Source organism: Zophobas morio, unplaced genomic scaffold (genome assembly GCF_036711695.1).
Source record: "Zophobas morio isolate AGI-343-1 ecotype UQ-CSIRO unplaced genomic scaffold, CSIRO_AGI_Zmor_V1 ptg000021l, whole genome shotgun sequence".
In the NCBI taxonomy this organism is placed as follows: domain Eukaryota; kingdom Metazoa; phylum Arthropoda; class Insecta; order Coleoptera; family Tenebrionidae; genus Zophobas; species Zophobas morio.
Genome location: NW_026972126.1, coordinates 8,522,364 through 8,548,558, shown reverse-complemented (window position 1 = coordinate 8,548,558; position 26,195 = coordinate 8,522,364). Strand labels below are relative to the sequence as shown.

Genomic DNA, 26,195 nt, shown 5'->3' with positions numbered 1-26,195 from the left:
CCAACGAGACGGAACTGATTAATTTTCATACCCTGAATTAATGACACGTCTGCTTATGAATACAAACGAGGTATACATATTAAAATACTTCCTAACCATGCGGAATTTCTGCACTTTCAATTATTCAATTCAATTATTATTCAAACCAGAATAAAACAAATATTCAAAAAACCATGGAAATGGAACACTTGTAAAGACACAGTTACACAGTTATAGTTTGACGAGTCCAGACAACAATTAATATATGAAACACACCGTGTTTACAACATAGTTTATGTTTCTTGAGTCATAAAAATCGACATCCAACATTTATAGAAACCTCGACTCTGATTCTTCCCACTGGTTATTTACTCCAGTGTATACGGACCGGTTTACCCTTATACATACAAAAAAAAAAACTCGTTATTCAAGAACATCCGACTATTCACTATCCCCGATAATACCAAGCACCGCAATTTACATGTTGACTCAGCAAACTACAAAGATTAATCACCCCCGCAATTTGCTGTTACCCCGTGATTTTACTTTAGATCATTTCCGGCGATGCGGAACCGGAAAAGCGCACCGACTTGGTTTTCAATTTATCAACGTGGAGTTCTTAAAACGACATCAGAGCGCCGACGGAGATTCCTCCAGCGGGATATGGCGCGACGGATCGAGATATTAAACCGACGGATACCGAAAGCTATTAAGACCCGGCGCTTCGACGCCGCGAAATTCCATGAGGCGCCGAGGTCATACCTGAGAAAATAGTCCTGGACGAAATCGGGATGTTCGTCGAGCCACGATTCCATCCGTGCATATTCTGGATCGTAACAGTGGCCCCCATGTCCGGCATGGTTGCTGTGTCTTTGGAGTCGATCTCGGTGTGCAGACTCCGAGCTGGGGACACCCCCCTCTGCCGGCATCCGACAGTCGTCGCCACTACTGCGTAAATGCAAGCCTGGAACAAGGAGAATTCAAAATGAGTGATAAGTAGACGACACGGCATAATCTAGATCTAGAATAAGGTTTGTTGAGTGTAGGGAGCGGAGCTAGAGTACTTCAGGGTTCTAATTTAAGACCGATGTTGTTTTAGACATATAGTAGCGACATCGTAGATTATCCCTTAATAATAATTAATAAATGTTGCTTAAGAAAATCAATTAAAATAAACGATGTCTCTTTTTCATGTTTATACTGATATGTAATTTGACAGACCAAATTAAAAGAAGAAAATGTGATCAAAATGAGCATAAATAGTGAAATAAATGATTACAAAATTAACCAATTTTATTATTACTACACATTTCTGTTATTATCAGTATGTTATTTTGGAACAAGTGGAATTCCTAGAATATAAGGTTTAAGGAAGCAATATGAGAACGCGATTAAGATAAAAAAAATGGTCTTAGGCTATTTAGAGTACAATTTAAACAACTTTTTCTAAAATTTATTTTGATTTTTAGAATTTATTTTTTTTTTGTAACCCTTATAAATTAAAATAAAGATACTTTATGTGTGTGGTAAAGTAAAGGTAAAAAGACATGCTTTTCGTAAGTTTGAACAGAATTTTTTTATTTATATTCTAGATATCAAAGAGTTAATCTTAGTGGGTCAAAATTAGATCTGTCCGGTTATATTTGGTGTACCGCAAGGAAGTATACTTGGGCCTCTTTTATTCTTAATCTATGTAAACGACTTGCCAAGATGTATAACGCATTCTGATTTGATTCTCTATGCAGACGACAACCTTGAGTTACTCAAATCATGATTTCTAAAACATTATCCATAATATTTTGAAGGATTTGTAATCAAGCAAGGAGTTGGTTACAGACTAATAAATTATATACATATAAATAAGGATAAAACAGTCACAATCAATTTTACTTTGAAAAATATTACCGATGAGAATAAAAATTTTCAAAATATAGCAACCAAATTTTTAGGAATTTATATTGATACTACTAAAACATACAGAATACATAGCTGGAAAATTGTGTAAAAACATATACTTAATGCGGAATCTTGCAGCCAGTGTTCCGAAGCATACACTTAATGTAGTCTATTTCGCTCTTGTACAATTACACTAAAATTAGTTTTTAAATATTCCAAATTTTTATTTTCACAATTATTCATTCCTTCAATTTTTTTTTCAAAATTTCGATTTTTTCAATTATTATACAATTTTGCAATTTTTCTACGATTTTTTAATTTTAAATTTTCCGATTTTGCGATTTTTCAATTTTTGAATTTTTGGATACTACGTCTTCAATTTTTTTATTTTACATTTTTAAATTTTGCAATTTTTCGATTTTGATTTAACAATTTTTCAATTAATGAATGTTTAAGTTGTTTAACTTTGTTTTATTCGTTTTTTGGATTTATAAATTTTTTATTTTTACAATTTCTGATTTACAATTTTTCAATTTGAAAATTCTTCTAAATATTTCTCAATTTTTGGTCATTTTAGTTTCCAAAACTTTGGTAATATTTGGACAAAATACATAAAAAAAATCGAATTTTTGGTAATTTTGATGACCTGAGGGTAGAGTTTGGTCAACTAGAAAATTCATCTGAGATGAATGTTTAATTTTTTTTACTGTATAGTAATATGGGGACACTGTTCGTCCGCGCTAAGACTCTTCAGGTTACAACGAAGAGCTATCAGAATTTTGGCAAGTATCACTTATAGGGAAGATTGCAGAATATACTTCACAATTTTAAAGAAATTTACTTTATCCTGCTTATTTATCTATAGGAGTTTAAGGTATTTATTAGATTATATGAATTAATATATCTTCATAAATTCATAGCACAGTATCCAATCCGACACAACTTAATCTGTTATCAAAACTTCAAACTAAAAAAGGCGAGAACTGGTTTTAATTATTTCTGCATTAAGTTTTATAATGTCATAACCTTCCACTTCAGGAACTCCGATAGTCATTAAAAAAAGCATCAAAAATATTTGTTGTTTACATCCTTTTACTCCATTGAGGAATATGTATATAATAATTTTTCAGATTTTGATATAACTTGTAATAATATACGAGTATAAATTAAGTTAGATAAGCTCTTAATTTAGGTAATGTATTTTCAGTTTCCCTGAAGCGTGTTAAAATGCTTTGTTATTATTATAATATCAAAAAAATAAAAATAATAATAGACGGCTCCTCTGCTATCGAGGACACAATTTTGCATTGACACAGAGGCATTATTCTAAGAAACCATAAACTCAGAGCATGGAGCGGTGACATTTGACGGTCACAATTTACGATTGTGCTTGAAAAAATATTTCTTAGTGTTTTGTAATCAAAGGGAAAACAAAAATTCATTCATACAAAAAAAAATGATGGGGTAGGTGGGCGGGGTTTATATTTTGCTATATTTTCTTAATATACATAGTATTCTTTTAACAACACGATACTCAAAAACATGTTTTTTATTTCTTGTAAAGAAATAAGTATTTTACACTTAAGGTGCCCCCTCGTGGCTCACTTGAATAAAAAAAATCATCACAATCGAGATAGGGCGGGTGGGCGGGCTTACATTTTTTCTTTTTGTTTGAATATATGTAGACTTCTTTTCAGAACATGAAACTTAAAACACGTTTAAAATGGAAAATTTGTGTAAGGAAATATCGATTTTGCAATTGGATTCCGCCCCGTAATTGCAAAATCCATATTTCCTTGCAAAAATGTACCATTTTAACCATGTTTCAAGTTTCTTGTTGTGAAAAAATGGCTATGTATATTAAGAAAAACAAGACAAAATATAAGCCCCGCCCACTCACCCCGTCACAATTGTGATGATTTTTTTATTCGTCGTGAGCCAAGAAGGTGGAGCTTAACTGCAAAATCTTTATTTCTCTACGAGTAATTAAAAACATATTTTTGAGTATCGTGTTGCTCAAAGAATATTATGTATATTAAGAAAAAATTAAAGCCGAAGATAACATTTTAAACGTGTTTTAAGTTTCTAGGAATAAAAAAATCATCACAATTGAGATGAGGTGGGTGGGCGGGGTTTATATTTTGCTGTATTTTCTTAATATACATCGTTTTCTTTGAACAACACGACACTCAAAAACATGTTATTTATTTCTTGTAAAGAAATAAGTATTTTGCAGTTAAGCTGCGCCCTCATGGTTCACTTGAATAAAAAAAATCATCACAAGTGAGATAGGGCGGGTGGGCGGGCTTACATTTTGTCTTTTTATTTGAATATGCGTAGACTTCTTTTCAGAACATGAAACTTAAGTTTCGAAAATGTCAAAAATTGGTCGAAATTTGAAAAAGCGGGGACCATTGGAAAAATTTCACTTTTAAAAAAGTTGTCTAAAAATTGCGAAAAAATTCAGGGACGTAGATCTCGACATGCTGGTTACAAAAATATAGCGTGTTGATGGCCACGGAGCAACATTTTCGAAAGAATCGGTACGAAATGAGAATTTTTGATAATTTCTAAAAATTTCTATATTTCATTGGTCGATTCCGGAAAAACGGTTGCAGTTATCAAAGAAACGATGCCGGAAGTGAGTTCTAGAGCTCGAAATCTACAAGAAAATGTATTTAGTTAAGTTTCGAAAATGTCAAAAATTGGTCGAAATTTGAAGACCATTGAAAAAATTTCACTTTTAAAAAAGTTGTCTAAAAATTGCGAAAAAATTCAGGGACGTAGATCTCGACATGCTGATTACAAAAATATAGTGTGTTGATGGTCACAGAGCAACATTTTCGAAAGAATCACTACGAAATGCGAATTTTTGAAAATTTCTAAAAGTTTCGTTATTTCAACGGTCGATTCCGGAAAAACGGTTGCAGTTATCAAAGAAACGATGCCGGAAGTGAGCTCTAGAGCTCGAAATCTACAAGCAAATGTGTTTAGTTAAGTTTCGAAAATGTCAAAAATTGGCCGGAATTTGAAGAACCATTGGAAAAATTTCACTTTTAAAAAAGTTGTCCAAACATGCGAAAAAATTCACGGATGTAGATCTCGACATGCTGATTCCAAAAACACAGCGTGTTGATGGTCACGGACAGAGGACGTCAGAAGTGCTGTCGTGAATAGAGAAATAGACGGCAAGAAAGTAAGATAGATGATACAAGACAGAAAAGGTTGGAAAGAAGGATGAAAACCCTAACTTAGACGCTAAGTCAACTTCCCTCCACCTTACACCCCGTAGATAAGTAAAACTAAAGTTAAACAATCAGTTCACTTATTTATAAAGAAAAATATTGTAAATCAGATTAATAAGCTAAAAAAAAATACTCTATGTTTAAAATGGAACACTCAAAGGAAGCCTCAGCAAAGAGTAATATGGTTCAGTGGAAGAGGGTCTACTAAAATAGAAGATCAATAGTCACAAAATTTTATGAAAACGGCAACAAGACTAGTCAGGATTATTTAAATTTCGTCGACGATAAATTTTTGGATACCCTTGACCCTCTTAAAAATATTTATATAAAAACAAGTACTCTACTATAATAATAATAATAATAATAATAATACTTTATTTCCATAGACTACATACAGTGTGGAAAATCATCAGAACATGAAAGACAATTAGATAAATATATACAGACATCTGCTACACAAAAAAATCTTTTACACAGTATAAACATCTAGTAACAAGATAGTCTCTCAATTTGCGCCTAAAGGCGTCAATAAATAAAAGATTTTTTATTTCGTTGGGTAATTTATTATACAAGTCAAGTCCTAAAGAACAAAGTGAATTTTTTGCAACGTTAAATTTTTTTGTAGGAACGTGGAATAAGTTCTTTTGTCTAGTGTTTTTGTCGTGGACTTCACTATTTTTAACAAATTTTGTTTAATTTTTATGTACGTACATACAACATTCAAAAACATACAAGGACGGTACAGTCATTAAATTATATTTTTTGAAAAGTTCGCGACATGAGTGCCTTTGAGAAACATTTAAAATTGTACGCAAAATTCTACTACACTTACTTCTGTGAAACTCTTACTCCCATTCCTGTACAAATTTAAAATTTAATTTGAAAAGTGTGCCCTTTCCAAATTTTTATCCGAATTTAATTATTTTTAAACCGAACTTCCCATTCAATTCCTTGGTAACTATGTAGATAAATAAAAAAAGTTGAAATCTTACATTATCGATACACAATATACTTTAGTAGTGATATTTAGATGTCACTGGAAAAAAATCAAATCAGAGAAGCGACAGTACAGGCAGATGCAATACGGAAAAACACTCTTCCGTTTGATTCAATAAACGCCAACTGTCAATATATATGGGAACGTGAGTCACTGTCAAAGGAAATAAATATATTCTGTAGACGAAGGCCGTTACATATAAGTAAAGTGTGGGCTTGCTTATAGCAAGTGCAGAATCTCAACTTACCTGACCTGACGCAATCCTATTTCAGTTGACCGTCCAAAAATTTGTTACATCACATAAACTTTCCGATTTGTTTTTAACAAGCGAATGTAAAAATAGCGAAAGTACAAAGGGCGGAACAGATGTCAAAAAATATCTATATTAAGACCAAAAAGACATACCTACAGATATCAGTCCCGCAGAACTACAGCAAATCTAAACATATCCATCAACAATCACTCATTTCCACAGTTGATAAGAAATATTGTATATTCGTGAAAATTACAAAGTCAATGATACATAACATATTAACCCGCTGTAAATTTGTAGTGCAAATAAAATCATACCTAACAAAATTCAGTCGAGTTTACTATTTGTTGTTCATAATCAAAGCTGTCATTAAATCGCTAAACACTTTACACACAACAAAAACAAGGAACTAGCACGAAATTTACCAAAGTTGCGCAATGTGCTGCAGTGGACAATCACACAACGTAAAAATCACAGTTTTGGGAGAATTGGAGTGGGAAATACACATTGAACGGAAGTATTTACACTTTCTTTGGAAATAAGGCAACGTTGGAACGACAATCCTTAAAGCTGAAAAAGCGTGAATCGTGTTCTTTGAAGTCATGGAGCAATTAACACCTACTACAAGCGTTAACGTGTACGGAGGTGCAATTGTCCAAACCGGAATTGCAACAATAGTTGTCAGAATGCTCCAACGATGTAGTTTCAGTTGTCGTAGATATTTCAAAGAACTGTTTAAAATTCAAATGTCACCGTGTATTAAGCCATTATTGCGTAATTTAAATAATATCCTACACAGTTTGGTTTAACCAGGAAACTTTCCACAGCTAAACCAGCGCGGGAAAAACCTTTCCAACTATCACATAAACGGCTGACGCGAAATATCAGAATGGAAGTCCGAAAGCCACAGGAAAAGGTGAAGGGTTTGAAACTTTTGTAACCATACCGCACAGGTTTCTTTGCGGTAAAATATCAAGCTGAATAGGTGATAAAATTCCACCAGAAAACAATATCCATCGTCACTTGTCAAAAACTAAAAACTGATTCATAAACATAGTTTGACGTCAAATTTGACAGGAGACCAGACTTAAAATTCAATCCATCAGCTGTTCCAGACACTATCAACTGTTTAGTTCGATTGGATATCTGCACTGTCTATCAAACACGTCTAAAAAACATCCTTGATCAAACTTTAATTTCTATATTTATTTGACCAGTTCCAAGGTGAAGTGGGTCCAAATATTTCGACAACGATAATTTCAACAAAAGTCAGGTGTACTTCCTTACAAAAAAATTGACTTGTTTTTAAAAACTTTTACAGCATTTCTTTGTGGTTGCAATTTCCCACAATTCCCATGTCGCATTTTCGGTTCCGTTTGTGTTTGCATAGAATCCTGCTGCAATCAGATGCGGCTTTTAACCAAGATGCTAACATTCAGTGCGAACAAACACTTTAAATTGAAGTTACGAGTGCCTATTAAAAGCTTCGTGATCACTGCAAAACACATCGTTTCGGTCGAGATTCTCTAGCCCGAATGCAGGAAAACTAATTTAAATTCTGCCATTCGTCGGCAAGTCATGAGCAGTTATGTTAGTATTCTTCCCAGTTATAGGTCAAATTGCGCCAATAATAACCCGCGTATCATGCTGTGTGATATGCGTACATTAAAATATTAGTCACACCCAACACCCATGGTAATCACAACTAAGCTAATGTGATCAACCGGGAAATACGTACGTATAATCTCATATAATCACGCATCATCAGGCAATCATGTGGACTCCTGCTAAATATCTGTATGCGTTCATTTTATTGATTAAATCATTAATAACCCAAGATACGTGTTACCCGAACCCCAAAATTGTGCGTCAATTAAGTTGCAGTATTTGTTGACAAACACTGAATAGGCATGATTGTTAACGAAAGCTTTACTTTATCTCAGGTGATTTAATTACGAAATTGTATTCAGTACAATCAGACACAAGCCTCCGCATTTAAGTCAGATAAAGTTTGTGTTTGCTAATCAAATAACACGAATTCAGAATATTTTGAACTTACGTTCGGTAGTCTCTTTATTACCCTTTTGTATGACTATAAAACAATGCTACTAAAACAATTCTAATCTACTCATATCGCAGTGCGGCTGAAATTCTTCACATTGTTGTGTGGCATAGGAAATTTTACGTAATAACGTCGCTAGTGCTAGTCCCAGTTTCCATTTGAGTTTATTTTGCCGTTTTTGCAAGTCGGGCTTACATAATTCTTTCATATTTTTCTTGCGCACTTGGGTATTCAAAATATAAAAGCATCTAAAATTTTAATTTTCGAGGAGATTAATTTCCGCTGAAGTATAATTACGCTGATGAAAAGTGGATTTCACTCGTTACGAAGTTTTCGTAAGTAGATGCAAAGAACTTCCGTAACAAAAATAATTCATTGTAAAAATTGCAAGGTTGGTACATAACGTAGACGTGTGCTTTCCGCGGTCTATTTAAAGAGTAATTTCCTCCTACTGAAAACTGAAAATCTAATTAGTGGTAACGAAATTAAAAGCGGAGTGCATTTTCGTCACTGCAAGAATAATAATCCAACTAGAAATTTTTTAGCCACCAAGAAACATTTATGACCCACATCGACATGCGAACTAACTCAATTCATTAAGATATACATCTAACTATGTCGTGATAAGAACAAAAAGATCACGATATCATAAACATATATCTAATCGAGACGGATATAAATCATACTGTCTAAGTCTCGTCCGTCGACAAGAAAATCTGATGACATATTTCTGACTATCACAAGACAACTATATAGTACAAACTTGATAACTTAACTGGAATATGAAAATAAATATATTGCCGCCTCTTCACGTCAGTGATCTTAACTAGCTCTCAAGCAAGTATGTGTCACAGAGAAAGAAATCAGATTTTACCACCAAAAAGTAAGAGAAAAAGTTTGTTTCTGAAATTGCAGCATAATTTACGCAATAAGTTTAATTAAAATACGAGTATTATGTCTATTTCCATATGACGATGATTACACACAATACGTATTGTTTCCTCAAGTCGATTCTTGTACAACTGAAGTGTCTCATGTATCAAGGAAGAGGACATCACTCGCGGCTATTGTACAAATTTTCGCGTGACTGTTTTCAAAGCAAGACAGCCGCCATTGAGCTATAAATAATGCATAGAGAACGCAAGACGGACAGGTGGATAATTTTTGAAACTGAACTGTGGTTATTCTGGGTTCTTCATTAAATTGAATCAATAGCATTAAAGCTGAAAATTCCTGACGAGAATATACAAAAAGAAATTGTTAAGAATTAACTTCTACGAAGGCTGTCTTAAAATCTGTCAAGCGGGAGAGTTTAATTACTTATTTAGTACGTAGGTAAAGGTTTTGTTTGAAGTCAGGCTGACATGGCGCTGTTTCTCATTAAATGATGTAGATTATTACAAGAAAGGTTGTCTTAATTTTTCCGTATTGCTACTAATGACAACTGTTTTTTTTTTGGTTTATCAAATTCGACTGTATTTTATCGAAAGAAAATATCAGAAACAAAGATTTTTAGATTTTTCAACAGTGAGTTCAGCAGTTTTTTATTTTAATATTTTATTATCAGTCTCAACTGCAACAAACATGATATCAAATCAAAAATTAGAAACTTGTTCAAAAACGTCATAAAATGCAGGGTTTAACATTCGCAAAATACGACAAAACTGACAAATGTGGTCACACTGTAGCAGGGTTGACACAATTTATATCATTTGATTTAAATACATAAAAAAATCAGTCTTTTCTTTTAATTTTCTTTTCAAATTACGAAACTACATAATATAAATGCATATTACCGCTTTTTTTTTTTCAAATGCGGTTTAAATCAAAATAAACTGAACACTCACTAGAATAAAATATTTGCAACAAAATGAGTGGCTAACTTTCCCGTTTCCGTCAATAAGTCTATAGTTTCTTATCGGTGTTGATTTTATTGGACAATCTCCGAAATTATTGGACTGATGGTTATCAAGTTTTATTTGTATATTAGAAATATCGTGTACCTGGAAAAAAGATAAGCAAAATTTCTCTCATTATTCCCCCGCCCCATAAAAAAATATGCACCGAGTTTTCGTCCACCGTCAACATGTGTTTTATGAATCCACCTCGATCTAATTTATGGGAGTTGTCATAAAAAAACCTAGCCAAGGCAAACTTTTTATTTTAATTATATAACTCACTTAAAATTAAAGCGTTGTCGAAAACTGAGTAAACGTAAATAAACTCCTAACTTTTGATTTTTCTTGCTACTCTTTGAGTAGCAAATAGTTCAGAAAATAAAAATTCGAATTTTTGCAAACCTATTTTCTGTAGTTTAAAGTGTTAACGAAAAATATCTAAAAAGTTTTGTTCTTGAAAATTGGTGATAAAAAAATCCTTGTATAGATAACGTCTTCTTTGTCGTTTCATAAAGAATCTAAATCTACCGAGAGAGCAAAATTTCAAAAACACGATCAAAGACAGACGTGCCTTTTTGAATATTTGTCTTTGTTTCAATTTTCCTCTTATATTTTTATTATTTCTGTTGAAAAAGTAGTTTCCACGCCAACAATCAAGTCAACGTGTCACGTAATAATAAGAGAAAAAAAAAAATACAAAAATTGAAAAATCGGAAAAATCTAAAAACAAAGATTCTAAAAGTTCAAAATTCGACAGATTGCTAAAATGAAAATTTGAAAAATCAAAAATTGAGAAATCGAAAAATTGATAAATCGAAAAACCGAAAAATTTAAAAATTGAACACTCGGAAAATTTAAAAATTGAATCAAAAAGTTCGAAAATGTAAGAATAAAAAAATCCAAAAATTAAAAATCGAAAAATTGAAGACAATAAAAATTGAAAAATCAAATAGTCAAAAAACTGAATAATTGAAAAATTGAAAAATCGGAAAAGTAAAAAAGAAAAATGTAAACCTGAAAAATTGGTAAAAATCGAAAATTGAGAAATCGAAAATTTGAAAATTAAAAAATTGAATAACTAATAACTAAAAATAAAAAATTCGAAAAAGTGAAATTCGGAAAACACGAAAAAATCCAAAATTGAAAAACCAAAAAATTTAGAAACCGAAAATTTTAAAAAAATTGGAAAAACGGAAACTTTAAAAAGTGAAAAAATCGAACAGACGAAAAATTTAAAAATTGGGTAGAAAGTCGGAAAATATAATATTGAAAAAATTGAAAAACTGAAAATTCTAAAATTTTCAAAAATCGGAAAAATAAAAAAATTGTAGAATTAAAAAAATGTAAAATCGAATAATTGAAAAATTCGAAAAGCGGAAATGTGAAAATTCTAAAAATTAAAAAATCAAAAATATTGAAATTCCGAAAAACTGAAACATCAACTACAAGATTTTTTCAAATGTGAACGAAAAGAAAATAAAAACAAAAATTGCAACTTAAAAATAAAAAATAAAATAACTGTGTTTCAAAATTTCGATATAAAAATTTTTGTTGGAAAAGTAGTTTCCACACTAACAATCAAGTTAACGTGTCACGTAATAATAATAAAAAGCAGAAATTTTGAAAAATCGGAATTCTAAAAATTCAAAAACCGAAGGATTACTAAAATGAAAATTAAAAAATTGAATCAAAAGGTTGGAAAATGTAAGAACCAAAATATCCAGAAACTTGAAAATCAAATAATTCAAACATTTGAAAATAAAAAATTCAATAACTAATATATAATTCTAGAAATAAAGAATTTGAAAAAACCAAATTCAGAAAAACGCAAAAATCAAAAATTGAGTAACTGAAAAACTGCAAAATCAAAAAATTTAAAAACCGAAAATTTTAAAAATTGGCAAATCAAAAATTAATAACACCAATAAAAATTTGAATGTTGGAATTGAAAAATAAAAAAATTAATTCGAAAAGTCAAAAATTCACAAACCGAAAAATTGAAAAACTGACAAATCGAAAAACCGAAAAAAAAAATAAGATTGAACACACGGAAAATTCAAAAATTGAATCAAAAAGTCGGAAAATGTAACAATCAAAATATAAAATAAATATTAAAAATATTGAGAAATGGGAAAAGTAAAAACTAAAAAAATGCAAAATCGAAATATGGTAAATATCGAAAAAAAAAAAATTGAATAACTAAAAATTCTAAAAATAAAAAATTCGAAAAAGCGAAGTTCAGAAAAAACGAAAATATCAAAAACTGAGTAATCGAAAAACTGAAAAATCAGAAAAATTTTGAAAGCGAAAATTAAAAAAAAAATGAACAAATCAAAATTTAATGCACTAATAAAAATTTGAATATTGGAATTCAAAAATAAAGAAATGGAAAAACTGAAAATTCGAAAAGTGAAAAAATTGAAAAACCGAAAATTTAAAATCGAACAATTCAAAAATTGAGTGTAAAGGGTGGAAAATATAATAATTAAAAAATACAAAAATTAAAAATTAAAAAAATTTAAAGAATCGAATAATTAAAAAATTTGGAAAAAAATGAAAATGGTTTTGTGTTATTAGTAAAGTCCTGACAACTATCTACCAAGTACGTACCAGGGGCGCGCGCAAGAGAGAGGATGCCTTGGCGTAAACGTGTCGGACGGACAGGTATCGGGTATGAGGCCCTCAGTGTTTACATCCACGTGCAGAGTGGTCATTTGGCAGGTCGTATTAGCTAGAAACGTTTTTTATAATTTGCAATCACGCGAGTATCAGGTCCCGCCACTGCACTCGATGTAGCTGACCGCATCGAGTGGTCGACATTACTGCGCGCGGAGAGTGCCATACAATACCTGGGCGATTGTATCTGGTAGATAAGTGTCAGGACAGTAGTTATTAGACACAATTTTCCTCACCCCTGAAGTACAATTAAATCCACTTGTTTAAAAAATACAATATGTATATCAACGCAGTATAAGAAAAAAAAAACGTCGATGCGAAAAATAAAAGCTGAGGGCAGATTCATAAACACAAGTACAATAATATATGACTTTATAAGATTTAAATACCATTTATTATGAAAAAAATTGTGTTGACAAATCAAATTTTGTGATGATACGACAAACTTTGGTTAGCCTTTTGCCATCTAAACTAACATACATTATAAATCTATACAGACCACAGCAACACAAAAACTTGAAACTGGAAACTTCTAGAAAACATAAAAGTAGCCATTCTTTCTATTAATAATTATAATGCTTCCGTAACTTACGTTCTGGAGGTAAAAATGAAATGAAAACATTTTATGTACAATTTTATCTAAGGAAATGACGATAAAGTAATCAACGGAACTAATAAAATTTTAATAACCCTATTGGAGAAATTCGAAACTTCGTTTTCCATTAATTAGATTCTCATCCGTTGCTACGGTAACCATATGACATCACCAAATTCTTTTTAAATGGGGTAATTTACTTTTCTAAGTCCAATAGTTTATAGAAAAATGTAATTGCTCAATTATATTCTCTACAAAGAAACTTGGCTTTGTGTCAAAATTACTTTAATGGAAGGCAAACCGCAAGATATTGATTTTTATGAATTATTATCCACTATTGTAAAACACTGCCCACGCGTTGGTAAGTACTTTTATTGTCGGGAATACCACAATAATTGTCACTTCGATCACTTGATCAGTAATTTTTTATTTTTCGCATAGCTGAATCAGGATTGCACATCCCTATCACAAATTACATAGAAATAAAAGTAAGTGTTGGATACATAAATTTGAAGTTTAAATTCATTTTAGTTGCTTTAGCTACCGCTGTGATTGGATTGACATTAAATCTCTATTACATTATGGTAATATAATTTATGCAATAATTCTGATATACAGTACACTCTGAAAACTCATTTAATATTGAACATAAATGTATTAAATTTACAAAAAACTATTAGTATCTGTATGTGTATATTGACAATGTACAAAATAAATAATAGGACTTAAAATATAAATGGTATGTACTACTCCATTTATGGGGATAGAATTATTAAATTTGATCCACTGATAACATTTAAAATTCGCTCTGAGAGAAAAAGTCGTCTGCTAAAAAAAGCGACTCCGTGAGTTTTAAGAGGTGATTAAATCAAAAAAGCAAAGACAATGTCAGATACAAAGTAGTTACAATGTAACTTGGACTCTTTAACGAGAACGGCTTGGTTTACACTTTAACGAATAAAACCCCGACTTTCCAAGTATTATTGTCGAGTTCTTTACAGTCTGATCCTCTCGAATTCGAACTCCTCTACAAAGTATTCTGTGTTGCATACATTTCCAACCATTAAAACCAAGCAACCACTCTACAGATAACATCTCGAACGTGAAGGGTTTATTAAACCGGAAAAACGCCCCTACAGCCGAAAAACATCCATTCCGACCTAATCGCCATAAAAATCCATGTGATTCCCTCGTAATTTCTTCTTAATCCTCCCTTTCGCCATACGCCGATCAATTAACGCCCGTCACGCCCCATCAAGATTTATTAGAAAATTTCTCTTTTATGACCGAGTCCGGCGTTATTAATGTCGTCCATCAACGTCAAGTGAACAATCGTTTGCCGTACACATCCACATCCGATAAATTGAGCGATTGTCTCGTCCGCCCCTTGGAAAGACTACATTTCCGTCCATTACCCCCGTCCTAAAAAAGAAACAAACCCCAAGGCTTGGCAGGATCAGACATCGCTCCCCAACCCTCCATAAGGAAAAAGCAAACTTCTCACTTCTTGCCGTTCTAAAAATAGAACGGAAAACATCTCCAACGAAACTTTCCGATCTAAAAATAAGCACGGGGGTTAAAGCCCTCCGAAGTGAAAAGTAGGTCGGATTTCCACGGAAGTCAAAACCGTAGATGGATGGAACGAGGGTGGAAAACAGAGAGAAGTCGTGATGGAGGTCGCAGAGTCCACAGTGGCGTCGCAATCAAAAGAAGTTTTCGAGTGTAACTGATGGCTTGACAAAGTTTTTGAGGGTGTTCTTGTGTAAGTCAATAATTTGTGAACGCAGATCTGTTTCAATATATGTCAACTGCTCTTGGATGAAATATAGGTTATTGAACAGACTTATTCAAACTCAAACACACATTAATATTGTTTTGCGTAAATTTCACACAATTTTAAGATATGTATTATAAAGCTTTTTGATCGGAACATCTGCCGACAGTCTAAAAAGTAGACTATAAGAACACTAATTTTGTATACTAATAAAAATTTACAATCTAAGGGTGGCTTAACGGAATCTAAGCCTATAATCTGTAAAACCATAAATTCCGAAACCTGGAGTGAAGCTCGGCGGTGGGTAAATGTTGAACAGGGGAGGATTTGATTTATTCTGTAACGAGTTTAACTGAGGTGTGTGAACGGGTCGCGTGTAGGAACAGAATATTCACTTGTTTGTGTTTTTCGTTAACTTTCAACATGTACCCGCCAACTATTTTCCCAAGTACAACCCTGAAATTTAAGGAAAAATCATCGTCGTCTGCAAAGTATCGACAAAAGTTCTTACCGCGAAGGTTGTTTGAACTTGTTGTCCTACATGACACTAACAGAGCCTTAAAATTTTATTAGTATCCAAAATTACTGTTTCTAAGATCATATTTGGGTACGTAGCGAATAGCGGTATTCATCTCTTCCGGAGAACATGGTGCTTCGATGGGTGCATATAAGTCATTAAAAACGAAACGTTTTCTAAGTGTTGCAATTTTTTTTATATTTTCTTAGGGATCTCATTTGACAAAATGAATCTTATCTTAGCAGGAACTATCCCCACCCACTCACCCTCTCTTTTCTTAGAGGGTATGTCATTTGCCAAAATCAGCTTTATCTTAGCCCCGCCCACCCACCCTCTCTTTTCTTAGAGGGTATATCATTTGCCAAAATCAGTTTTATCTTAGCAAGTACTGATGACTAACTTTTACAAAAAATGATGAAAATTAGGAAACATTATGAGCTTACTTATATGTACAAGGCAGGAATTTTGAACATCTACTCTAGTATTTAGTTGGTTATGCTTTAATGGATTTTTCTTTTGCTGGTTTCGTTTTTGTTTATAATTATAATTTCTAAATGTCTTATTAAATGTTTTCTTAGTTTATTTATTAATGAAAAATAACAGCTTATTTTATTAATAATAATACTAATGCACAATGATTAATGACTACTGGTTGTTATAGTTATTATCCTAAAATTTTATTGTTTGTTTTAGTTTACAGAGTGGAAATATGAGAACATGTTGAGCAATCACGATCTGTCACTTACGCTATTACCTCATGAAATAGGAGAATTCGAAAAATGTATTTTCATATACAGGGTGACTCACTAAACGTTCCTCGATATCTCATTAATTATTACAAATAGAAGAAAAACCGAAGTTGTACGGTTCATTGAGGACTATACTTTAAAATTATTTTTAACTATACAGTTTTTAAGGCGTAACACATAACTTACATTTTTAATGATACAACCCTATATATTTCTACATATTTTGATTTCTCCGTAGGCGTTTCAATTACAGTTTATTTTTGAAATTTCGATGTGAGGTTGGCATGTTATTCCAATTAGAATTATTTTACAGAGAGATAAATAAAAATGTGTGCTTTGTTGTGGCGTACATAAAATTAAATTTTCATATACAGAGTGTTTAAAATACATTTTTTAATTATTACAATTTCCAAACATCGGTATTTCAGTTTTTTCAAATGGGGCACCTTATATCTTATTACTGCATCTTATTCTGCTTATTCTCGTTCTTTTTTGATAAGTATTTTCTAAATTTAAAGTTGATAGTTACTGCGATTTTTACTTTTACATACAGTAATAAAATACAGGGTGTCCTACTTGAAAAAATTTAAATATCGATGTATATTTCAAAAATATAAAGTTTAGAATTTCTTTATAAACACTCATACTAAAATTTTATTTAATTGTGGTGTCCACAAAGTATTGTAAAATAACTCTATTGCATTTTTTTTAACTTTTACACTGCCAAAAATTTCAAGAAAATTGGAAAAACCTGGCACGGTCGCATCTGAATTTCGAAAATAAACTGCCAAAAGAAGAAGCTGATCATAATACGTAAAAATATATAGGGTGTTTCATTAAAAAAAATACGTTTCGTGGTACGCCTCAATAATAGAACAGTTGAAAATAATTTTAGACTATAGTCCTCAAAGAACCGTACAACTTTGGCCTTTGCTTTTTTTAATATTTAATAATAATTAATGAGTTATCGAAGACAGCGCACTTATTATGCTTATTAGATTAAACTACGAAGAAATCACAACAATCTGTTTACCTAAAATCGAAGTGGACTCGTCCTGACGCTTTTAGGTCTATTGCGACGTTTTATTGGTGTGACCTTCTCAAATTATAAAAACTGAATAAGTCGAATATATATACAAGTTCATAAATTAAAAAATTGGTCTAAAGTTTTTTACACAGAACTTCCTTCGCCTCTTAAATACAATCGAACAAATTGAGTTTTTTCGAAAAATTATAACATTTGATTTTGCAAAATTTTACTACTTAATGATAACCCGTAGAAGTAAAAGAAATATAAATAATACCAATAACAGTATATAAAAAAAACTTCGATAAGGATGGGATTCGAAGCCACATGGGTGGCAAAGCACATGTCCGACATTCCGCTACTGAACCAAGTCGTCCATGAAGTATTTGAAATATTGGTTACATGAAACATGTGAAAAATATTACACAAAAAAAAATTTATGTAGTTTCGGACATACTCTGTCTAATAAAAATCGACATAGATAGATGACGGACAAACGACAGACAGTTAAGTAATTTTTAAATGTTGTATGGCAGTATTCTTTGTAGTCTAATAATAATTAAATGTTTCTTAAAACACTTTAATCACTCGCAGCTCTATTTAATAATGCAAACAAGAAAAAATGCCACAGGATGTTAAATTTTATATTAAAAATTAAAGTTCGTTAAATTTTGTAACCCTTTACAAAAATAATTTTCCTTGATTCTTTTTTTTTGAAAATTGTCACTGAAAGCTTACGCGAGCTATAATATACGTATATATTTACTCTAAACAGTTGTTCTCCTTATATTATTCTCACTTATTATTATTATTAGTATACCATTTTAATTTGCAAACATTTGAACAATTTTATCAAGAAGTGTTTGTTAACACTCTTTGTTAACGAACGATAAATTTTCCGCACACACTTTGATGAAAAATAAATTTTAGGTATTAACTTATCCAAAAACATAAGTAGTTAATCACACTGAACTTTCCTCACCTTATTTATTAAATAAAGTGTGTCTTTAAATGAAGTTATGAACTTTTTGGTGGAGGTAAATATATTAATTCTGACAAATACAATAGGTATATCCTTGAAACGAAACCTTAGTAGAATTGTAGCAAATTAAAAAATAAATTCCTGCTTCACCAAAACTTTGTTGCGTACCAAAATTCCCAGAAGTCTATTACGTAGTTTCTGAGATGAACCATAAAATTTGTACGTTCAAAGTTTTACATACTTCGAAAACAACATACGCTAAGCTAAAAATAGACGTGCATTATTGTCACCTAACACTCCACATTTTAAGAGATTTACTTAACAAAGTACAATTAAAATTTCAGAGTATAGCTCGTTAGTGTCGACGACTATTTATCTAAAAAATATACAACAGACGACAAATAAAAGCCAAAAACGATCTCAACTGAATATTTAACATTTGCCAAAATCCCTATTACAAAACTTTCCTCTGTCACCACCCGAAACATCAAGGTATCAAGATAGATACCATCCATGTCTCCCTAGCGCCAAAAGTTGTAGCTACGTCACTGACTCAGGACGCCTACAGGAGTACGGATGTACGCAACGTTTAAAAATAATCGAGGCCCCCCTCATTCATGAAAACGACGAACCTGGGAAAAATCCAGATCACCGGTATGCGGAAAGTTACAAATACCTACAAACGACAACTTTGGACCTTAATCCACTCGAAAACTAGAACTCGGAATAATTGGATCACGGATAAGGTAGCTCTCTTATAAAAAATTCCCTAATGCGATTCGATAAAATTAAGTTCTAAAATCGAAGGGTTTGTGGCTCGACGCTGCAAGAATGTAAATCCGCCGGATGCTGGCTTTAGAAAGGCAAATTTCTGAGTTTGGTCATGGTGAAGACGTTTTATTTGGGAGCACTGCGATGCGGCGAATTTAGCTCTCAAAGCAATTATTTTATTTCTGCCGGAAAACGTTCATCTTACGTTCTATCAAAATACACAAAGTATCGCATTTGAAGAAGTTTTCAGTAACGACCAGCTAGATCACCAGATTTAAGAGCTCTAAATGTCGTCCTTTGGCTTTATTACAGAATAAAAGTTATATAACGAGATCTAATGATTTATAGAATCAATTATAAATTAAAGTAGAAAAATGCCATAAACACGTATTTTATCATAGGTCAGGGCTTGTCAACAAGTTAGTGGTAAACATTACGAACGTTACTATATTAATAGACAATAGTGTAACTATAATTTCTCAAAATTTTTATTACAAATTTTCTGGGTCGTACAAAAGAGTACGAACTAAAATAAGTACGCAGACAGTATTATCTGGTTTTAAAATCTCGGCACATGCCTTGAAAATAAATTTACAATTAAAACGCAGTAATTCACAAAGACTCGCCGAAATGTAATTTTGTCGAATGTGTCATTGTTTGCGTCCATTCCCTAGAATAAATAAATATTTATCCGTGCTTAAACAATCGGTTTAAACATGTCAAAATTAGCGATCGCAACACAATAAAAAAAGTACACACAATGAGTTGACCGAGATATGAATATCAATACATCCATAACCTTTTATGTTCTCCAAAAAAACAGCCACAATGTATAGAGCTTTTCATTCTTTTTTGTGGCGCTCTTTTAAGTGGAAAATATTCCCTGCATGCCTAATGAAACAGCTGCGACAACATTGATACTTAAAATTTTGAAAATAAAACGTACGTGAATATTTTTCTTATTAATCAATCGTACTTTCCTTGTTCGAGATACCAAAAACCGTGCTGACCGTGTTGCTGCACCTAAGATCGAATTCTGGGAAGAACAATGCATTTTATGAAGCTGGAATTTCCAAGGAAAATCTTCTCGCCAATAAATTCATTCGATTTATGGTAATTGAAAACCAGTTGTCGTCAGTTTAAACAACGCGTAAATTTCTCAAGACACATTCTCATCTTTTTTCCACAATATAGTCAATAAACACGATAAACTTAACACAGTAACCATTACTGTGTTGTTATAATTTTCTCCGCTAATTGACGACTAAATTTCCGCAAATCTTCAAGTTATTAGTACTCGTAAGTGTTAAAAGCCGTCACTCAGTTTACAACTTCTGTTGATAATAGGCAATTAAAAGTTTCATATTAATTACCATGAATTCGGAACTAAATTTTAATTACTTTCGTAAGACGATGAGTAAACTCAATTTGCTCGAGAGTTATGTTTTCCTAAAGGTTTTGGTTCATTACAAAATTATGCAAAAACTCTTTACTTCTGGACGTAATACACAATTATTACCACATAAACGCCAAAGTCTGATTAACATCGTTATCACTTGTAAACCTTCCCCATGAATGCAAGTCGTAATAATCTTAACCGTTTCAAACAAGAATCGATTGTTCACAAATTATTTACTCTCCACTGCCAGTTACACGTTCAAGTATGATCTTTCCCTCCCTGTGTGTATAATGCATGACATTACAGCGATTCTCCAATGAAAATTGTGTAGAACGAACGTGTGCGATATAAAAAATAAAACAAATCGAGTTGGTTGGATTTCCCTTGGTTCCAATGTGAAACTGAAATAGTTCGTGTCGTTCACTTTATCTTTTCATTCTTGATCCTTCATCATCCGTCTACATTGTGCTCAATCAGAAAAAACGCAGTTATAATATATGAGAGCAGGCAACAGAATTTTCCAATTTATTCTCAGAACAAACGAACGGCCGTAAAAGAAAAATGATGTACCTGCTTCACCACATAATTGAGTTCTGGACATAGGCGAAGACGGTAAACATAAATAAAATAAATAAGTTTATGTTATTAGAAAGTATTTTCTTAGACCTGTTATTAAGTATTTTTGATCCACTTTAAAAATCATTTTACCAAACTTAATTCTGCTGAAATTTCTTTCTCTTAAAGATTTGATCTGACTGTCACTTACGAACACTTTTATTCTCTCTGGCTGTCTTCTAGATTGAATTAACAATTTTATGGCCAATGACTCAATAATTAACATTTTGTGTAGATTGTGAGTCATGAAATTTATGAATTTTTAATTTTCAATAAAGCTCGTTTATTTCAAACCCAAATCCTGTAGCAGCTTCTTTAAACTCATTGAATTATCAATTTATGTATTTTAGGGATAACTCTCCTGCTTTGTCAAAAAATAATAACGACTTTTCAAACCCTATTTTATTTTATTTTAATATTTGTAATTCCCTTCACTCACCTTCCGCCTCTCCGAAGGATCAATTTTCCATTTACTTTTGAATGTATTAACAGAAAACCAAGTGAGTTATACTTATTTGCTTTCATTTTCGCACTTTTATCTTGTTCTTTTTCAGTAGTAATAGTCCAACACCAAATAAATATTTATTCTTTTCGTAGCATCTCACTACATGCCTTACTTAAAATACACCTAATTTATTTTTACATAAAAAAACTAGAGTAAGAAAATATATGGTTCATTGATTCCGCTTTCGACCTATATCCCGCCAAATTATATTAAACACCAACAAAAATAGCACACATCGAACTCGTAAGTTTTTCCGAGACTAGGTCGTGATGGACAATTCAAATACACGTCCATTACCCAGAACAGCGAAATTTACGATCGCCATCTAAAAATACCAATCGTCCATTACAATCGATCGGCTTCTGGTAATGTGACGTCAACTCCTAGTGGAAAGATCACCCAAAATGGTTCCATCTAGGAAACTTATGGGGGCACATCAGATTCGGGTTAATTTTGTGACTCACTAGCCACCAAAGATTGGTTTTATATATCTGCTTTGAAAATAGAACGGACGAAAAAAACTCGCTCAAACGATTTTTATGTAACCGGGCTGTTCTAAAGTCGAAAATGATTGTATCTTATAAACGAACAAAGAGTCGTAGAAAAAAATGTAATTGCAACTAGAGAACAAAGTGATTTTGTGTGTCTCAATCATTCATGTGATGACTGATCACACGAATGGAATGGGCTCGCACCGTTCCCTTGGCATACAAATAACTTTAATAGTTTACAGTGTTACGAAATATGGAAGAATAGATAGATTCCACGAATATTAGTAAACAACAGATGCAGATTTCGTCAACTAGAATTGGTGTCCTCCACACGCAGGTTGTGTTTATGTCGCGAAGAAGGTAATAAATATCACGAGTGATTTGAAAAGAGCGGTATTTAGGACATTCGGAAGACGTTCATGGAAAAATATGAAACGGATGTTTTTTTTTTTATTAAAAATACAAAAATCGTGACGCACTATGAATGTATCAGTCAGTGGCAAGTTCACTTGATGCCAATAAAGGGGTTCGTTACCAATTGTATTGGCTTTTAAAAATTTTCATTACGACCACTGGCGTCTCAATTATAAAATAATCTGTTCGTTGTTAAACGACAACATATTTTACTTATTTATATCCGATTAATTTGACAATGACTATCTAAGCTATGTTTTCTGCCAACTTTTTTTAGCAGACTACAGTGGCGTCTGCTAAAAAAAGTTTAGATCAAAAAATGACAAAATTCTCCACAATAAAGTCACACATAAAAAAGTTATGTATTCTCATGTTAAATTTATTCTAATTCTCCCTCAACTTCCATTTACCCATGTCTAACTTTTTTTTTTAACTGGTGAAATTGAACACCTGCATAGACAGGGTCAATCACTAAGCGTGCGGTCCTCAATATTTCATTAATTATTTTTAGAGACAGAAAAAAAATCAGATTTCAGAGGCCAAAGTATACCGTTACTTGGGTAACACAAAAAAATTATTTTATTTATTTATTAATTTTTGCACAACAAAATTTTTTGATAGCGTCATTAACATGTTAGCAACGGCACGTATATTGATTTGAATAGATGCAGTGTAACATTACTAATAACAGTAATGTCTACCCAAATTTTCGAGAAAATGGGGCAAGTCGTTCTTGTTTTGATAAATAAAATATATTGCGTCATTCATTAATTTTTTTGAGTCACCTTATATAAGTGATTCTAAAAAAAAACATGAATGCACAGATAAACCGCAATTATAGAGACATAATTTTTGCATATTTTAGATAGGATTTATTCGGTAAAATATTGAGATGACGTCATCAATTTTTGGGAAGGGGTAAATGCATATTTTTTTAAACGTTTGCAAGTTTTCAGAGCATTCGGCTTTCCAGTTTCAAAGTTAAATTGCAAAGTGTTGTTATACAGTTTGGGACACGGAATTTCAAACGACCTGTCAAGCATAATGACAATAAGGTATAAGGCTACAATATTTTTGAAATGTCAAAAGTTGGTTGTCGTTTGAAATTTCGTGTCCCTAACCGTACAATTTTGATTTTTTTTCTAAAATCTGGTTGTCTAGGACAAAAAGTCAACCGGATTCATAAACCACAAGTGCATTTTATAAAATTTAAATAAAATTGACTATTGTAAATTTTGAGAATGACGTCATTCCATTATTGGTGGGGATTATGAGAAATATTTTGGTTAGCGTTTTACCATCTGCACGATATTCCTAACCTACATATAAAGTTTAACGACAATCAGTCCAGTAGTTACGGAGATTACTGATCTAATAAAAATTTGACATACATAATACACAAAAATGATAGAAATCTTATTTTTCGAAAAACTGCGTCAAAATATACCTAGCAGGTAAACTAGTCGGAAGAAATTGAATTTTATACATTCGTAGCACACTCAACATCTTTGGAGACGACTAATCGAAAGCTGAATTTAAAAGATTAGGAAAATCAAATTAACATATTTAAGAAGTGTTTGTTGCGTGAACAAAATGAAGCACACTTCAGCTTCTTGACAATAAAATGAACACTCCTTTCACCGATTGATTCTCATGTACTCAGTACATTATAGAACCTCATGCTATTGATAAGACAGCGAGCATTAATTTCACAGATAAAACTATTTACAGTTTTTACTCACAATGCTTTAAATTAATCTGAAGAAACACTTTAAAATCTTCGTAGTAAAACTCAAGATAGTCTTACTTTAAGTGGGGCATTCATTTCTCTAGAATGTCATCGATCCCTATTCAAAATCCCGCTGTATCTATCACATGATATATGTAACTATACAGATTTTTTAATCTGAGTTATCAGTATATCGGCACACAATTGAATTTTTGAACATTATCGACAAAAATTTTGAGATCGTTTTAAATTAGAACTCTGACTATTCTGTACTTAAGAAGCGTAATTGAAAAAAAATATTAAGTGCATAATTTTGTTACCGATATCAGGCAATTTTTTAAATTTTCTTTTAGCATTTAATAATCACAACATTTTGGATGTTTTTTAAACTGTTATTTACCCCACACCCATATCCTGAATGATAAGCAAACTATTCTCTAGGAAATCTAGCGAAGCGAAAATTAATGACACTATATTATTCTTTTCATAATTATATATCGGCAGTTTAAATCGATAAACCAAAAAGTTAGAACAGGTAAAATAAAGCATTATTCGTAATACACACGGCACTGCTTTCATCAGACTTACTTTTCTTGTGTCGGCAATGATTCAGCTTACACATGCTGAAGGACTGTCCCATGGATCGGTTGGACCCCCTCTTTGTGTGACAGCAGCGATGCCTCGCGGCGAGGGGGCCGCCTACCGTCGAGGGGGCCGCCCTGGGGCACAGCCCCACATCGCGCCACCACTGTTTTAACGTCACCGCTACGCCGCTGACCTTCCCCAGAACGCCCTCTCGTTTTCGCTGTTTCGACAACGGCCACTGATCCTTGTACGTGTCCACGCCACTGGTCCGGAACAGCTGCAGCTTCAGCCTCTTCCGGTTTTTCTTCTGGACGAAGTTTGACGACGCCGTCTTGAGCGCAACGACGGGCCTTGCTGCCCTTTCTCTTCCGGGAGACAACGACACAACGATTGACGGTTACTCTCCAGGTTCATCTCCTCGCGGAATCTGACGGCAAACAGATCCACTTGGTCGGCGAGCAGTTCTTCGTCCCGGAATCTCAAAGAGCGATCTACTCAGAAAAATTCGCCAAATGCTGTTTTTTTTCGAAATTTGGGCGCTTTAAAGCTAATCGTGTTTAACCCGAACTCGGTTTGTAACGATCAATTTTTGTATGTGGATGTTGGCAGCGTGTTGGAAGTGATGCTTTCATCTTTTTTGAGTCTTGTTGCGACCTTGGAAACCGTAAAAGATTTCAAGTAGGTTAAACTAGGAAAAAGTTGTACTATTTCAAGAAAAAATGAGGTAACTTGTACCGTTTGTACTATTAGAAAAAAACTAAATCCATTATTTATTTTAAATTGATTAAAATTAACCGTTCACAAAATTAAATAAACATAGCTTCCTTACTTTTACTTTGATAGTTTTGAAATTGAATCTTAATATACTGTAGGAAAACTTTTTTTGTGTACTCATCAAATTTTGTGACCACAACAGTGTCACTTAAACAGTCGACGTCCCGGTAGAGATTTTCCGAGATTCTTCACCACAAGATGACACGTGCGTAAATTTCAGGGTTATATTTAGGAAATAGGGGCTTTTAAGTTTTAAAATTTT

At 32.4% G+C, this 26,195-nt stretch overlaps 1 protein-coding gene across 9 annotated transcripts in view; it reads right to left on the bottom strand.

Annotated features, from left to right (window-relative positions):
* Pde11 (Phosphodiesterase 11) overlaps positions 1–26,195 on the bottom strand; it is a 271,340-nt gene that overhangs the window by 57,461 nt on the left and 187,684 nt on the right. For 7 of the 9 annotated variants that reach the window (XM_064061527.1, XM_064061522.1, XM_064061520.1 and 4 more), the window contains one exon: positions 742–943. In XM_064061527.1, coding sequence (XP_063917597.1) covers positions 742–908 — 167 coding nt within the window. In that variant the 5' untranslated portion in view covers positions 909–943. Of the gene's footprint in view, positions 1–741; positions 944–25,162; positions 25,651–26,195 lie in introns of all 9 variants that reach the window. The other 2 variants (XM_064061526.1, XM_064061525.1) reach the window with 2 other exon arrangements.